This window comes from Populus euphratica, unplaced genomic scaffold (genome assembly GCF_000495115.2).
Source record: "Populus euphratica unplaced genomic scaffold, PopEup_1.0 scaffold93.1, whole genome shotgun sequence".
NCBI lineage: Eukaryota > Viridiplantae > Streptophyta > Magnoliopsida > Malpighiales > Salicaceae > Populus > Populus euphratica.
The window spans coordinates 906,810-923,957 of record NW_011499873.1 but is presented as its reverse complement, the minus strand read 5'-3'; the positions used below and the strand labels follow the sequence as shown (position 1 = coordinate 923,957).

At 34.7% G+C, this 17,148-nt stretch overlaps 2 protein-coding genes across 2 annotated transcripts; one reads left to right on the top strand and one right to left on the bottom strand.

Annotated features, from left to right (window-relative positions):
* The first annotated feature begins 2,868 nt into the window (after nucleotides 1-2,868).
* ILL6 (IAA-amino acid hydrolase ILR1-like 6) lies at nucleotides 2,869-8,056 on the top strand. Its single transcript, XM_011029210.1, has 6 exons — nucleotides 2,869-2,946; nucleotides 2,977-3,499; nucleotides 4,255-4,380; nucleotides 6,445-6,759; nucleotides 6,849-6,977; nucleotides 7,352-8,056. The coding sequence occupies exons 2-6, from the start codon at nucleotides 3,005-3,007 to the stop codon at nucleotides 7,715-7,717; spliced, it is 1,431 nt and encodes a 476-aa protein (XP_011027512.1). The 5' UTR covers nucleotides 2,869-2,946; nucleotides 2,977-3,004; the 3' UTR covers nucleotides 7,718-8,056.
* Nucleotides 8,057-10,506: 2,450 nt separating this feature from the next.
* LOC105127788 (delta-aminolevulinic acid dehydratase, chloroplastic) lies at nucleotides 10,507-15,247 on the bottom strand. The gene is made up of 13 exons (XM_011029209.1): nucleotides 15,109-15,247; nucleotides 14,575-14,882; nucleotides 14,228-14,339; nucleotides 14,035-14,108; nucleotides 13,596-13,664; nucleotides 13,413-13,496; nucleotides 13,238-13,307; nucleotides 12,579-12,634; nucleotides 12,165-12,286; nucleotides 11,634-11,705; nucleotides 11,454-11,535; nucleotides 11,287-11,364; nucleotides 10,507-10,942 (listed from the first exon to the last, which is right to left on the bottom strand). The coding sequence occupies exons 2-13, from the start codon at nucleotides 14,878-14,880 to the stop codon at nucleotides 10,775-10,777; spliced, it is 1,293 nt and encodes a 430-aa protein (XP_011027511.1). The 5' UTR covers nucleotides 14,881-14,882; nucleotides 15,109-15,247; the 3' UTR covers nucleotides 10,507-10,774.
* Between the last annotated feature and the right edge of the window lie 1,901 nt (nucleotides 15,248-17,148).

Here is a 17,148-nt window from a genome sequence, read left to right as displayed (position 1 = left end):
GAGAGAGAGAGAGAGAGAGAGAGAGAGAGAGAGAGAGAGAGAGAGAGAGAGAGAGAGAGAGAGAGAGAGAGAGAGAGAGAGAGAGAGAGAGAGAGAGAGAGAGAGAGAGAGAGAGAGAGAGAGAGAGAGAGAGAGAGAGAGAGCAAGATACCATGGTTTTGCTATACAATTTAAAGCGTTCTTTATTTAGCACAAATAAAGAAATTTAGGAATAAAGGAACCCTAACTTATAAAATATGCGAGATTTTATTGTGAACCAAAGGTAAAGTGAAAAAAAGAGGGGTAAGAGGAATAAGAATAAGAATTATCACAATCCAGAGACATTGACATTGTTAAGAAAAGGAATTGACCAGTTTTTACATTTTAAGGAAAAGGGAAAGCATTGAGACCTTTTCCAATACGGTGGCAACTATTCTCTAAAAAATTGTCAAGCAAGTCTCTTCTGGTCTGGTTCTTTTATCATTCTAACACATATTAATAAAAGTTCTATGCAAATAATATATGTTTAAAAAACACAAGGAAAGCTATACAGTTTCAACGCAACAGTTATTGAGAATAACAATTATTTTAAAATTTATGTTCCTTTCAAATTAATTAACATATACAAAAATTTAAATTAATTAACATATATAAAAATTAACTCAAAATTTTATAAAAATTTAATTAGAATGAAATAAGATTTAACATCTAGTAGCTCGAGAGAGAATTTAGAGTCAAGCACAACCTCATTTGGTGATTTTTTAATATAAAATTAGAATTGTTCTATTAAGATTTTTTTAATGGTATTAAATGTGTGAAAAAAAATCTTAGGTTTTGAGATATTTTAGTGTATGTGTTTCATAAGGGTTACTTGTTCAAGCAGGATAATTTAGGGGTTTTTGCGAGGTTTAAAGGTTTAATTATTAATTTGAGTTCATGTAAATATTTATATTTTATATTATTTTGTATTTAGTAATGTTTATTATTTAAGTGATATTTAAGAGTGTGATGGTGGTTGTTTTTAAAAATATTTTTTTGTTTAAGAATCATTAAAAATAATATTTTTTATTTTTAAAAAATTTATTTTTAATATCAGCCCATTAAAACTTTTTAAAAATAAAAAAAATTAAATTTTAACCACCCTCCACTTTTTAAAAATATAAAAAGATAATTTTAAATAAAAAAATTAAATTTTAACCACCCTCTTTATGAGGCTACAATCTCTTATTATCTTCTGCTTCACTTCTATATGAAATCACTTAAGAGTCATTCCTTCACTTATTATTGTTTTTATATTAGGATATAGTACATGCCATATTTATTTATTTATTATTATTATTTTAAAGGGCTTGAGCATTGGAAGGACAACCTAGGTCTTAAAAAAGCCATCCTCCATGATTATTGACAAAGTTAAAATAACTTAGAAAATATAGGTTGTTTAGTAAAATGATATAGTGAATTAAGAATAATAAGTTGTAGCCTATGAAAAAAAGTGAGGTGTAATTTGATATTATATTTTTATTTTTATTAATATAAATATTTATGTCAGTTTATGTATCACTTGACAACTTCTATATATTTTAAAGTTAATAATTATATAAATTATTAGTAATTTTTAGATTTATAATTTTATAACTAATAATTTTTTTTAAAAATTTTAATATCTGATCAATTAAGTTATTCCTATCAAAGTTAATATTATAGTTTATTTAAAAAAAAAAATGCACGATGCAGTTAGCAGGAGCACCGTTTATCCAACTTCAATGCAACACACCTTTTTATCGGCAAGGTATAACCTTGACCCCTCTTATTGTACATTGTTTAAATTTGCAGAAGAGAGAAAGCGGCAGGCAGGGAAAGAAATGGCAATGGGTTATAATATCGGTAACCATCATCTGGCTTTTCATCGAAATTTGAAAGAAACCAAACACAAAGAAAGCCGTTTGTTCCACGAGAAGCTGTGATTACTTCAAGGCAACACTTGGGCAAGATACTTTTCTCAATTCTTGATTGTTTTTTTAAAATCTTTAAATTCATATTTTTTTAATGGTTTTTCTTATTGTTTTTCATGAACGGATTTAAAAATAGAAAGATAATTATGAAAAAATTATTTTAATATATTTTTAAATAATAAATACTTTGAAAGATAAAATATACAACGTTTACAACATGCTTTCAAAAGCAATCTTTTTTTTTTTTCCCTTTTTTTAATATTAAAATTGTGGTTAGACAGCTTTAGCTGTTGGTGGTAATTGTACATGATATATTTATTTCTCTGTGGAATGATAGATTTAATTATCCATGGGAAATCTCATTCCAGAACCCAAGGCACAGTTCCCCAAAAAAGGAGCAAATTGCATCTATATATTAAAAAGTAACTAAAATATATAATTATCAAAACTCATTTTGGAGACTTAATTTAGAAAAAAGTCATGATCATTGAGTTCAGTCAGATAAATTATCTTAGTCAAATAATATCATTTCATTTATTTTTAATTTTTTAAGATTTAACTCGACCAATTTTATAAGAATTTAAAATAATTAATTAAATTATAAAAAATCAAATCGAGTTAATAAAGTTCTACAAAGCTAATATCTTTTTAGTTCTAACTCGAAACCTAATCATAATCGTGGTCATAAACTTTTTAAGTCAACCTCTAAAAGGCTTAATAATTATATTAAACTATAATAAATTTAATTAATAATTAACTACCGTATACAAGAGATGAGATGGGAGTCCAAAATTTACTCAGGATAAAAACAATACGTCCTTTTCTAGCTCATGAAGTGGTGGGACCCGACTGCACGATTCGACGCCATTCATCGACCTATTTTTCTTTACATATTCTCTCACGTGTAGTATTTCCTCCTTCCTTTATTCCCACGTGCTTCAATACCCTTCAAAACATTCCTCTCTCCATTACCCCTCCCTCGAGTCTCGACTCCAATTCCCCGCCTGCAACTTCCCCTGTCTCCCTCCCTCTCCCTCTCCCCCTCTCTCTCTCTCTCTGTTTTCAAGAAAATAATGAATTCCCTAAAAAATCTCTCAGTATTCTTTCTCTTGCTTTTAATCTTTACTAACCCTATCGTCTTATCTTCTTCTTCAAAAACAAGAAGCACAAGTACAAATAACATTGACTATTCATTTTCGTTTTTTGATGGTACCATTGGTAATTCCTTGAATTCCAAGACAAAAAACCAATCAAAATCCACGGAGAGAAAAGCACCGACGTCAACCGGCTGTGAGGTGTGGACCAAAGCCTGCTCAGAGGCTGTTTTAGCACTGGCACGGCGGCCAGATACGGTTACTTGGTTAAAGATCGTGAGGAGGAAGATTCACGAGAATCCAGAGCTTGCTTTTGAAGAAGTCAAAACAAGTGAGTTAGTTAGATATGAGTTGGATAAGATGGGGATTGAATACAGGTATCCTTTAGCCAAAACGGGTATTCGGGCTTGGATCGGCACCGGTGGGCCTCCTTTTGTGGCTGTTCGAGCTGATATGGATGCCCTCCCAATTCAGGTAGCTAGTACCGATTTTTTTTGTTTTTGTGCGTTTTTGTATGTATGCACGTGTATTGTTCGGGACGATGGTGTTAGTGTACTTGATAATTAATGATGACTTTGAACTCAGAGGCTTCATAGAAAACCAGCTTTTTGCGAGGTTCCCTTTTTATATTTTTGTTTTTCAAAAAAATAGAAATTAAAACTGGAAATTAGTTATCTGTTTTCTTCTTTTGTATTTTAGACTTGAATTAGCAGCATAAAAATGTCTGATTTAAATAATTTTTTGTGGTTGGGATTTGTAGCTTCCTGCTTGTTTTTATCAAGCCCTTGATCTAAACTAATTTCTTTTTTCTTAATAAAACTAGAGAGGAAAAGAAGTAAAATAATGTGAAATGAGAATTTGTGCTCGGATATTATTTATTTATTTGTACTGACATGGAAGATAACCTCATTATGAATATATTAACATTTATTAACACGTGTCAGATTAAAATCAGAACTAGTGTGATTATTTGAGCCTGTCTTGCAAGTGTCAGGCTAATATCGGTGATAAGACAGACAAACCATACGAACATTCAAATTTTAATGTGAAAGTTATCAGAGTATACTGACAAAAAATACTTGATCTGTTTTGCATTGGGGCAATTATTAATATTAATGTCTCTATATGGGACGAGGGAGTCACTTTAGGCTTTCCGGTGTCACATGGTAATAAATTGGCTAGCCTAGCTTAAAAAAGAACTACCTAAATCTTGGGGTTGTTTGTTCTAGGAAGCTGTAGAATGGGAGCATAAAAGCAAGGTAGCCGGCAAAATGCATGCTTGTGGGCATGATGCTCATGTCGCCATGCTGGTGGGTGCTGCCAAGATTTTGAAGAGCCGCGAACATCTCTTGCAGGTTTGTTTTTTTTTATATTATAAAAGTCTTAAATAAATCGTAATAGGCATGGTTCTAGTTACCGTTTTCAATTTCAATAAGAAATTGTCGGGAATCGTGAATTTAAGGAGAATGTTGGGTCTCTGGAGAGAGTGAAGTTTGTTGTGTACAAGGAGCAGAGCATGATGATGCTATGGAAACAGGCAACAAGAGTAGAATGCCATGGATCCGTGAACAATTTCTGTTGGACCTCATTTTGAGCGGATAGCATTGAATTGGTCTCTACCAAAAAGTATGGGCAGGGGAGGATGGTGTTGGGTCACTTTCTCTTAGCCATTAATGCCGAATAGCTTTTTTTATTTTATCACTTTCTCCTTGCTATTTTCATCAACTGCTTACCTGTCTCCACTCTTCAGTTTTTGGGCACGATGAATCTGTGGTCTATTCCATCGCACTCTAAGCATCATCTGAAATCTTTAATTACCCTTTCCCATATCCGTATCGTTGTTGCAGGCACGAAATTCTCAAACCCACCGCGCAGTTACGTCTTCGTTATGAGTAATGCTACACACATACAGCGATCATTTTTTTTTGGCACGATACTTAATCATTTAATAGTTTATACATCTGTTTGTACGTGAATTTAGTATTTTTTTTCAAATCATTCTTCATATAAAAAAATGGAAAATAATTTACAGACAGAATCTTCTCACTAAATTTACATACAATCTGATATATCATCATTTGAGTGTTAAAATATGAATTTTTTAGATTCTAAATGATTAGATTTACATGAAAAGCGTAGCTGCTAGATGTATTTGTTTTGAAAATTTGCTTGTACATCAAACTCTTTATTGAAAATTGATGGCTATACAGAAGACAAAATCACCACAACTTCCTCTCCAGTTTAAAGTGAGTCAGAGGTAGTTTAAATTTCTGGGCATCTCGTGTAATCAAAACGTGTGTTTTCTTTCTTTTCTAGGATTCCTCGCTCATGCTTTTGTCTTAATCAGTTTGACATATGAGAAAACCAACTGCCCGTAATGTGAAAGTCATGCATCCTGAGTATTCAAATCATACATGGGCACACTACTTTCTTCTGCTCTCATTTGCTTTTTTTAAGTACGGGTAATTGGGTTGGAATTTGGAAGCCAAAAGCATTTTACCACTTTTTAGTGGGATGTCACATTCTGTGGACAATATTTGTTTAGAAGAAGCGCTGGTGATGACTTTTGAGATCTTTACTACGTTAGATTTTATCCTTGTAAACTCATATTGTTACTTGATTTGTTACCTGCATGGACAAGACACCTAAGATTTTGATATGCATAGTAGCTTAGTAAAGTTGTTGCTGCACAGTAAATCTCTTCATTTAAATTTTTTTTTTTTTTTGTTGGGGTTAATGTTGCAAATTTATTTCTTACTGTGTCCTACATGGGAGCGGATTTGAAGCCCAGAATCTTTAGCTTAAAGAAATGAATTAGCCAGGAAGTTAGTTTTCCACGATGGCATTTTTAAATGCCTAAAGTATATGGAAAGGTAGCATTAAAGAAATAATGTTCCGAAGAAACAAACTTCTGTCCATTGTCACTCTTTCTGTAAGAAATAAACCATATAAGCCAAGCGAAATGCTTAAAGATTTGATCCCTTGAAGAGAATGTTATTGTCTAGACTATTCAATAGTGAAATGAAATTAGGTTTATTATACTTCCTTGGTTTTAAATGAAGTGATTAGTTTGGGTTAATTTCAAACACTAATGATTTTTATACTCCGAAGTAACTTAATTGGATATTTGATGTTCCTAAAGGACTAGTGATTTTATAAAACCAGGTCATAATTGAACAAAAAATTCAACAGGTTGACATAGACGTGTAAGCTAATTCTGCTTTTATCACCTCGAGTCGCGTAATGAAATCAACGGAAAATGATGATCATCTTCCATGCCCGGGACTCTATCTTGATGGGAACTCTATAGTCTGTACAGCTTTCTCAAAATTATACTTAAAAACAGAAGATTTTTATTCATGTTTTGATGATACCACGGTGGATATCTAAACTTGCTAGTTTCGGTGCTGCAATTACAGGGAACTGTAATACTGCTCTTTCAGCCAGCAGAGGAAGCTGGGAATGGAGCAAAACGGATGATAGCAGATGGGGCTCTCGATGACGTGGAAGCTATATTTGCAGTTCATGTATCCCATGAACATCCCACTGCTATCATCGGTTCAAGGCCTGGTGCTTTGCTTGCTGGATGTGGCTTCTTCAGAGCAGTGATTAGTGGCAAAAAGGGCCGTGCTGGTAGCCCTCACCACTCTGTTGATCCCATTTTGGCTGCCTCTGCAGCTGTAATCAGCTTACAGGGCATTGTGTCTCGTGAAACAAATCCCTTGGACTCTCAGGTATCCATGTTCAAAAAAAGCTTAGCTTTCCAAAACTGTTTGCATTCTTCAGAATTGTAATTTCTAGAACTCGGAATTGCTCAATGCAGGTAGTGTCTGTCACCACAATGGACGGAGGCAATAATCTGGACATGATTCCAGAAACCGTTGTACTCGGTGGCACTTTCAGGGCATACTCCAACACAAGTTTTTACCAGCTTCTTCAAAGAATCAAAGAGGTTTGTTCTGATTCCCATTTTATAATTCGATTCATGTATTAAATTGAATTAATATATACTTTAGGCTATCATGACTTAAATCATCGCATGATCGCTGGCCTGCTGGCTAGCTATCGATCCGGGCCTGAATGACCTTCTGTTTAGGTAATTAATAACCCACCTTCCATATTCTCCTACCTTTCTTGTCGAAGCCTGAAAAGGAAACACCTTGTTCTGTGGCTTACGACTTACAAGTGGGGACCATAAACGCATGTCTCCAGCCACACTAGCCTCAAGGAGGCTTCATACTTTATAGTTATAGGCCACTCTTTGCTGAGTACTTGTCTAATGTGAATAGTTGATCATCTAACAGTTTTTGAGTCCGTATGAAACAGGTGATTGTTGAACAGGCTTCTGTTTTCAGATGCTCAGCAACAGTAGACTTCTTTGAAAAGGAGTCCACGATCTATCCCCCAACAGTGAATGATGATCATATGTACGAGCATGTGAGAAAGGTGGCCACTGATTTGTTGGGTCCAACAAACTTCAGGGTGGTACCCCCGATGATGGGTGCCGAGGACTTCTCGTTCTACACACAAGTGGTCCCTGCAGCTTTCTATTACATAGGCGTGAGGAACGAGACATTGGGTTCAATACACACAGGCCATTCACCATATTTCATGATAGATGAAGATGTTCTCCCCATAGGTGCTGCAACACATGCAGCTATTGCTGAAAGATATCTCAATGAGCATGGTTGAAATGAAGTAATAAGCCCTAGCTTATGCAGCTAGGCAATAATTGAATCTCTCAGAGCAAGATAATGCGGTAACTTGCCATGCGATTCCTGCTTTATTATTTGTGGCATACATGGGGTAGGGGAGGGGGGCGATAGAAGGGATTGATTTCCCTTCGCCAGTGTAAAGGATCAAGGGAGAATCCATACTCATGGATGAGGTTGTAAGCAGTAACTCTGTTTGAACTCTTTCAAGCTATAGTTAATTCGCTTTTAGTTCTGTTCAAAGCATTGGTATTACAGGTATCTTTTTTCGCTTACAAAAAATTATTATATAATTTAAGCAGAAAATTATTCATAATTTGATTGCAAGGTCCTGCCAATTAGAGTAAATATCCTTAACCCTGTGATCTATGTATTAGAAACTTGTAATGTCTAATGCTTTGAATTCGAAAAGTACAACTTCAGGGTTTTGATAAATTTAAAATTCCATTAAGATGGGATGAGAAGTTCTATAAGATTGAAGAGATGTTTTTCCCAGCCCAGTTCTTGACCCGCGGAAATCATTTAAATTAAAAAAAGAGGGAAGAAATTAAAAAAAAACTAAAACTAAAAGAGATGGAGAAAATAGTGTTCACCTACCACGGACGAGAAAAGTGTTTTTTCCTTCTTGACCTTAAAAATAAACAGCTCTTTGTCATGTGTTTAAGGGTAAAATAATATGTCTTGGGATAATTAAATTGATTGGAGGCGGGACATGTATTTTGTCTTTGGATTGAATATTAAATTTACAATAATGCCCTTAAAAGAAATTAATTTTGAACTCCTACTCCAGGTTAATTTGTACCTTTAATAAAAAAATATACAATAAATTAAAATTTTTATCCTTGAAATAAAAAGAACTAATAGGCAAATGGAGGGTCTTTTTCTTATTTTAAATATTGTTGCATAGTAAAAAGATTTTGATGTTTTCAGTGTTAAATAATTTAACTTTTAAATTAAAGAGTATTTGTGTCATTTTATTGCTAGTGTTTTTTTTGTAATTAATTATTTTGGGTGGGGTTATATGATTATTTTAATAATTTAAAAAGAATTAAATAAAAGGCTAATATATATAAGCTCCTTCGTCATTTTTAAAAGACCTGTTCAGTTGATTCTAATAATCATAAAAACTATTTTGGTGTGACTTCAACTTCATCTTAGTGTGACTTCAACTTCATCTTAACATCTTTTACTTGGTTATTTGAACTTGCACTAATAGGAGGTTTGATTTATTATTGGCGGCTATTTCTTTTTCTTTTTTCTTTTACTTTTTTTCTAGATGTTTGTGCCCTACCACTCAATTTTCCAAGCCAACCCCTAAATTTCTATTTATTTTATTTAGTCCTTGTTATTTAGGTTATAACTTTTTTCAAAACAATTCATTGAATTAGGTTTTTCTTCAATTTCATCCTCATTTATTTTTTTTTGACTTTGTCTAATTTTATCTATATTTTTTTATTGTTATTTTTGTAGTCTAAAGTAAATTTTAAAGTTGCATTTCTTTTTGGATTCCACCATTCGTAAATCTTTTCCTTATAATTTCATTCTCTCTCTTTTTTCTTCGTTTTGCTTTGCAAGATTTTCAAAAGTGGTATATTTTTACCAAATTTAATTATTTAGCATTTAATTGGTTTGGATTTAAGCTTGGTTAAGTACATGTTTAAGATTTTACAAGTTACAAACTTTATAAATTAACCTAGCTTTATGAACTTTGCCTTAAATTGCTTTAGTTTTTTTTTTCTTCATTTTATCTTTTCATTTTTTTTTTATTTAATTGGGTTACCTCATGCCTTTTTATCTATTAAGTTTATTTTTAAAATAAATTTTATTCTTGAATTAAATAAAATTAATTTATTAAATTTAAGTAGGTGCTCACTTTATTTTGTTTGGCTCAATTTGTTTTTCCAAGGTTACTCTAAATTTTACAATCAAGTTTAAACTATATTAACAAGCTTTTTTTTTTTTATAATGGGCAATGTTCGAGCATGTTGCCATCATTCCTTTAAGCCCCACCCTTTTCTTGTGGGTATATTATATTTGGTTGTTTGTTACCATATATTTTTTATAACTTATATGCTATCATTGCTTATAATTTAAATCAAATTATTAAATACAGTTAAATTAATGACTCGAGTATCACGTTATAAATATTCTCATCATCTTAAACATCCCTTATGTGTGCTAAAATTTCTTTGACTCGAGTATCATGTTTTTTTTACTTCTTTATAAATATTGTCATCGTCTTAAACATCCCTTTTGTGCGCTAAAATTTCTTTGACCCAACCATGGAGCAGCACGGGTCACCAATGTAACATCATAAATCCCATCCCCCCAATGGCCCCTCACCTTTGCCTACTTGTTTGACCCAGCGGTTCAAATTAATCCCACCTTAGTCCAACTCGTTCAGAAGCTGACCATCTGCAACCCGGTCAGGTCTCACTAAACGATGTGACAATATACAAGTAAATATAACTTCAATGATACCCCGCCTAGATTTTAAGAACATGCCACAAGACAAGTATATATAACTTCGAGGAACCTGAGTGACTGGGCAAAGGAGGAGGGATATCCAGTCAGACCGAATCCCCGTTGCATCTAGGCATATAGACCAGACCCAGTCAAATCAGTAGAGAACAAAACTCAGCCAATAAAATCACATATAAAACACACATTAGTTAGTTGTCCTCCTGTGTATGTCACTCCATAAACACATAAATAAGTTCATCAATAAGCCCCATATGTGGATTTGTCATGGTCATTGACGATGCGCGGTTCCCCTGAACTACTGAAAATGCTGTGCATGACAATCCTACATTTCTGCTGTGCTTATTCACATAGAAAGGCATACATTTTATTTAAACATACCAAAACACGTTCCAGCTTTTTGACGAGGACAACAGCAGGCTAAAAAGATGGGTGTGCTAAGCACGTCCATTCAGATTCCAACCTTATGCTAATGCCACATAATTACAGAAAGAGTACAAGAAAGTTCCCTCTAAAGGTTTTCCACAACTAACAATGCCTCATTTGTAGGATAAGCTCACCTCTTCTCACCACACAAACATCTTGCAGCTTGTAGAGCGAAATATGTTAGGATAATGTCAGCGCCAGCCCGTCGAAGACACATCAAGGACTCCATCATAACTTTTTCTTCATCAATCATTTTGAGAACCCCACCAGCCTTAATCATTGAGTATTCACCAGAAACCTGCACTCATAAATTAAGAGAAAAAAAATCATTATGAAGAATATGTAAAAAGTTCAGAGGGGGCAAGGAGGGGCACTAAAGCGAAGTTGTAGTTGAGGGACAACCAGCAATATGGGAATCTGGCTACACTGGCAACACTAATTCCACCGTTAACCAAAAAATATATTTTTGATGAAGGCTAGTGGCATGAAAATCCAGCTGCTGATCAAAATTTTAGTTTTTACAGGTATGCAGGGGCAGATAGTATCATGGGCTATGTCATATAGGTTAGAGGGAAATATTTTCAGTCAAAACTGAAAATGTCTTCTGCCAGACCATAATATCCATATAGTTACGGACCATACCTGATATGCAGCAATTGGCAGAGGAGATTTATCTCTGAGAAGCCTTATAATATCCAAATAAGGAAGACCAGGTTTCACCTGTGAAACAAGCAGAAGCAGCTTCAGCATGACAGAATGTTCCCCATTAATAGAATACATTTCAAAGTTCCAAAGAAAGCAATGCCAACCAGAAGGATATCAGCTCCTTCAGACTCGTCTTCATGGGCCTCAACCAGAGCCTCTCTGTAATTTGCTGGGTTCATCTGATAACTTTCATTCACCATGCCAAACAATATCCAAAAGTCAGCACCAAAATTGCATGTTTATAAAATTTGCCACATTTCAAAGAAACAAAAAAAACCCTATACGTCTTTTTGTCTCCAAAGCGTGGGTTTGAGTCCAGTGCCTCTCGAAATGGTCCATAAAATGAACTGGCATATCTGTGTAGAAATATGAGGGATTAGAACATAAAAAACACTAACCATTTGCATTATATCATACAGTTGATATGAAACAGGCCAGAATTGGACATAGATCACAGGATAAAGCAACAGGAAATGCCAACATGTGGTACGTGAAGAAAGTATATAGTTGCATAACATAGGAGGTTTTAAACATTTGGAAATTGGAAAGTGAGAAGGGGGAAGTTCCCTCCATTTATTCCTTTTTCTATATAAATCATAAAAGCTTTCTGAACAAGATTGCAAACTCATGGTTGGTCTCTAGTTTAAAAGCTTGCATTAGTAATTGGTGAGTTATAGCTATATATCTCCACACTTACACGAGTTATATAGAAAAATGAAATTTCACCCATAGCACAAGGAAAAGAGGTAATGTGTGTGTGTGTGTAAAAATAAATAAACAAATTAATTAAAAGAGAAATCAACCCTTTGAATTACTTTGCCGTATAGGACATGATTGAAACATGCTGAAATCCTTCTGCATCAAGAGCTTTCCTCATTGCTCCTACACGCCCATCCATCATGTCACTTGGACTAACAACATCTGCTCCAGCCCGGGCCTGTTGGTAAAGTGACATCATAAACAGTATAAATGGCTCAATTCATAAAGAGCGCAACACCATTTACCCCAGCTTGATATAAGTCTTAAAATCAGAGTTCATATGTTTTTGTGAGGACTGAAATCATCAATCTCAGGATTGAAAAAGATATGCATCAGGGAATAAGAGGGAAGGGGACCAAATGAGTTTTCTGAAACCTCGGGATTGGCCCTCAAATCTTCAAAAAACTCAAATAGAAGTACTTCATATTGATCCAAATGGTGAATTGTGCAATACATCCATTCAGAATTACCTGAGAAACAGCTTGTTTACATAATTGATACACTGTCTCATCATTCATTATGACTCCTGCAAAGTATCAAGGACAGATCAGTAATTCATGCGTAGCTACTTCTTTCAAGTAGTGCTCATCATCAACCCAACTTTCATGCTCGTGCACAGTAATGTTACAAATAGAAAAATCATGACAAGACAAATATTTAGATAAAAAATAATTTTTTTCCTTAATCAAACTGGCTGTGTAATTCAATAACAAAGGAAGTCCTGCAAATTATGCCAAAGGTTTGTCTAATTTTAATACCAATCCTTGCATTGTGCTAATTGAATTCTTTTTTTTAGGATATATCTGATTTTTTGTTTAACACACAAAAGATATAGCTTCTTCATTGCTAAAGGAGAGCGGAAGCTGACCCTATAAAGAACAACTTAAATACCAACTAGAGATTGGCTAAAGGTAAATATATTTAATGGTTTGAAATAAAAAGAATCTTAATGCATTTGATTCCAAGCTTGGATTATTGCCCATTCGTGAATATTTAAGCAAATATCATATCTTACAATTTGGCAGGTGTCTTACATCATCTTAGTCATCTCGTATTAAAGTGATCTTAGCAGTTACAGTTTTCTTCTTAATATAACAGCAACAGTTGAGATATCAGATGTGTCTCTTACCATCTTCTCTGACAATGCCATCATGCCCATCAGAGGAATATGGATCCAGAGCAACATCAGTGTAGATAACCTACGCAAACAGAAAAGACTGAGAGAGGTTACCATACTCAAAGCACAATTTCTTCGGCTTGAAGAAGCATCCTAAAAGATAGAAAAACTAGGTGCTTTGACTTACAAGGTCAGGGTATTTGTCCTTGAGCAGCCGTATTGCTCTAGGAACTAGACCATTATCATTGTATGCTTCATCTCCCGTGGAAGACTGGCATGCAAAAATCAATTATCTTATACTTATCTAAAAAGAAGGGAAATCTAGAATTTTTTCAATAAAGAAAAGAGAAACCAGAGGAAAAACATAAACCTTCAAAGCATCTGGAACTTTGGGAAAGAGAACAATACTGTTTACACCAACATCTCGAGCCTTCGCTACCTGCACCAGACTGCTTATGTTAGAAGGGCACCATAGTTGGGTATATAGATTAATCTTGTAATGCAAGAACAAAAAATACCAACAGAAAATCTTGAGCATGGGTGTTCTGTTGAAGGAACTAATGCAGAATCTTTGATTTTTCCGCATCATTTTAAACTTCTTACCAGTAAATTTTTAATTGGTTTGAGTAAAATTCATTAACTGTCAATAGAACCCATTTTAGTGGATTTCCTCAGCAGTTAAAGGAAATTCAAGTCAGTGCAATGCAATGGATCTGAAACTTATAAAAAAATGTGGGTTTAAATAACTACAAATATCATTTCTGTCAAGAATAGATAATGAAGTGGAATATTAGGCAGGGCCAAACGACCTCTTCCACAAGTCCATGTCTCCATCCAAGCCTATAACATCCAGGCATTGCTCCAATAGGTGTGTCTTCCTCACCTGCAAATCTCAAAACACATGATGCAAACTAAGAAAGATAAAGTTCCCTAAGAAAAGGAGGAGATTATAAATTAAACTAGAAAAGGAAGCACATAATCATCACCTGCAAAAATACCAACCTTCATGAATAAAAAGAGGATAGACAAAATTGGCAGGCGATATGCTAGTTTCTTGGAATGTTGCTCTCATGGCAGGTGACTTGCGATTACGACGTGGACGACGACTAAGTGGCTGACAAAAACCAGCATCAACAATCAATCAGATTTGAGAATAAAACGTGTACATTGAGTGGTACCACATAATTGATACGCCATTATTACACAAATAATCAGAAGTAATTTCCTTAAAAAAATCTAAATATTTGACATTAATAAACAACAAAAACAACCAGTTGAAAACAAGCAATTACCCACAAAATGTCAAATGATTCGATTCAATTCAATTCGAATCAAGCTGAGGAACTTACAAGAGAAGGGACGACAGGAGTCCCAGCGGGTGCGGCAGGCATAGGCAGCACAGGAGGGGCCTCGGGCACGTTCCCTGCCACAACAGCAGCTTCACATTCCGCGTCACTTAACCCCAACTTCTTTATTGGACCATCCTTCTTTTCACTGGCTCTCACAGTAAAAACACGCTTTGGACATCCTATAATCGAGGTTTTCTTGCCATCATTGAACCTCAAGTTATTCTTAACAGAAGGTTTCAGACCAAAATAGTTTTTGCCTTCCACTGCAGGAACCGTGCAGGGACCACTGAAGATTGACGAAGCCATGACTGTCTCAGAAACACAAATAAATAACCATAAAAAAAAAGAAAATAAAATCAATGGTGGTAATGACCTGGCAAGTGTAAATTTGCAAAGGAAAGAGGGTAATTAAAGAATATAATAAGCCTTTCAGCGATGTTTGGCAATTCGATTTATTTATAGCATAACAACCAAACAGAGGAAATAACAAAGCGAAATGGAAACGTGAAATTGGCGAGAACGAGGAGATCGTACCTTGAAAGCGAAGAAGCCGTGGGAGTTGGAGAGAGAGTGGGAGGAGAGGGCTTATCTGTTGACGGGGAAAGGAAATAGAGGGGAGCCAATAGAGAGGGAAGTTGGTGGGGACGTTGACAGAATATAGTAAAACTTCGACAAATGACAAGGAACAGGCTGGTTGGTTCTTAAGGTGGATGGCTGTTGTTGGGTGGGCTTGTTGAGTCTACTTCGATTTGTTTTGCACTCACTTTTTCGGTCACTAACACTTTATTTTGGGCCTAGGCTTTCAACAGGGCCTTATTAAGTCTGGGCTTGGGTCTGAATAATTAGTAATCTGGATAATTCTACTGCTAATCCTACTAACATGAGAGAGCATCTCATTATCTCTTTGCGTCACGTCTATGTGTAGCGGCACTATGGGGGCAATGATATGGCATCCGAATAAAACGACAGGAGCTGGGGTAGCATAAATTAGCTCTCAGGCAAAATATACATTCTACTCAAACATTTTAATCATAGGGTTAGAGCTTTTAATCATACTAGACAAGCACACAAGCGATTTTTTTCCTTTTCTTTTCTTAGTGTTTCGATATATATCTTATTTATCTCTTCGATTTTGGTATAAAAAAATAGAGAAGTTAAAAAGACGACGAGTACTCTTTTCTTTACAAAAAAAAAATAATAATCAAATTTAATATCTTTTCTTAAAAAGAAAGACATTTTAATAATACCCATTTAACTAAAACTCGGTTGTAAAAGAATAATCATAATAAAAATCAGGTCTTTTCAGAATACAGAATTATGATATGGTCTACTCAAGATTCCTACGAGATGCCCGTTTGAGCCTCAAGCAACCACATGCATATGGTCTGGCTAATTAACAAGATCGCAACCTAACCCTAAGTCAATTGTGGTTTGTAAGAGGTGTGCTGGTTAACGTGTGTGTTTTGTGGGGTTTTTGATATGTTAATATTCAAAATAAATTTTAAAAATAAAAAATTAAATATTATTTAAAAAAAACACTAAAATCCTTCAACGGACAAAATCTAGCGTGATATATACGTGGGAAATTTCACTGTCATCCAATTGAAAATATTTTCTCAGACTGGAAAAATGAGTTGACAAGAGAAGAAGAAAAGAAAGAGGAATATTTATAACGGGACAAAATGACCAAAGCCAAATCCTTGATATAAATTCGAGTGCTTAGCCAAAAGAAGAAGATGTACAATTGAAGAGATTACTCATTGAAACATGGCCTGATTCCATGTTAGGCTTACCAGCGCATTATATGAGAAAAAAGGGACCTAGCTAAAAATTCATGTGCAGGATTTGATTCTGGTTGGACACCACAGCAAAGCAAGATTTTCTAAAAGGAGTGGATTTTCACGCATGAAATTACTTATAATCATGACAATCATGTATAGACTCTTAGATGAAAGCAAGCTAACAACAATTGAGCAAAGAATGTTACTTTTCTTGCCTTTTCTTTTCCATTACAAGCCCTAACCATACCTTGGGATACTGAGATCACTATCATGAGGTCCCACGAAAGATATAGGATTGGAAAGGGAATAAAAAAAAAAAAAAAGTTCACGGATTCGCAAGCTCTTCCTGCTTATATAGCAGTACTAGCAAGAAAGACTCTGACCACTTGCATGTACAATTGTGCAAGAGCAGGATTAATAGCCTGAAAGAATATATGTGAAGCATGGAAGAAAATGGTGATTGAGAGAGATCGAGGGAGGTCTGTATGTGAACGAAACACCCCTTGTCTTTTCGCGCCCCTGAAACGCAAAATGATTTTCGAGGTAACTGCGCGCATTGTCAAGGCTAGCACGGTTTACAGACATATTATTGACACTCATCAACTCTTACATGATCTTCAACCTTGATTGTGAACGTTGGGAAAAAACAAATGGTTCTCTGACTTTTGTTGGACCTTGTATGTGTTCATGCTCGTGCGCCCAGAAAATATTAATTTCCCTGAGGCAAACATAAAGGCTTTAGGTAATCAATAGAAACCAATGAATTTTAGTCTATTATTGTGATCGATTTGAA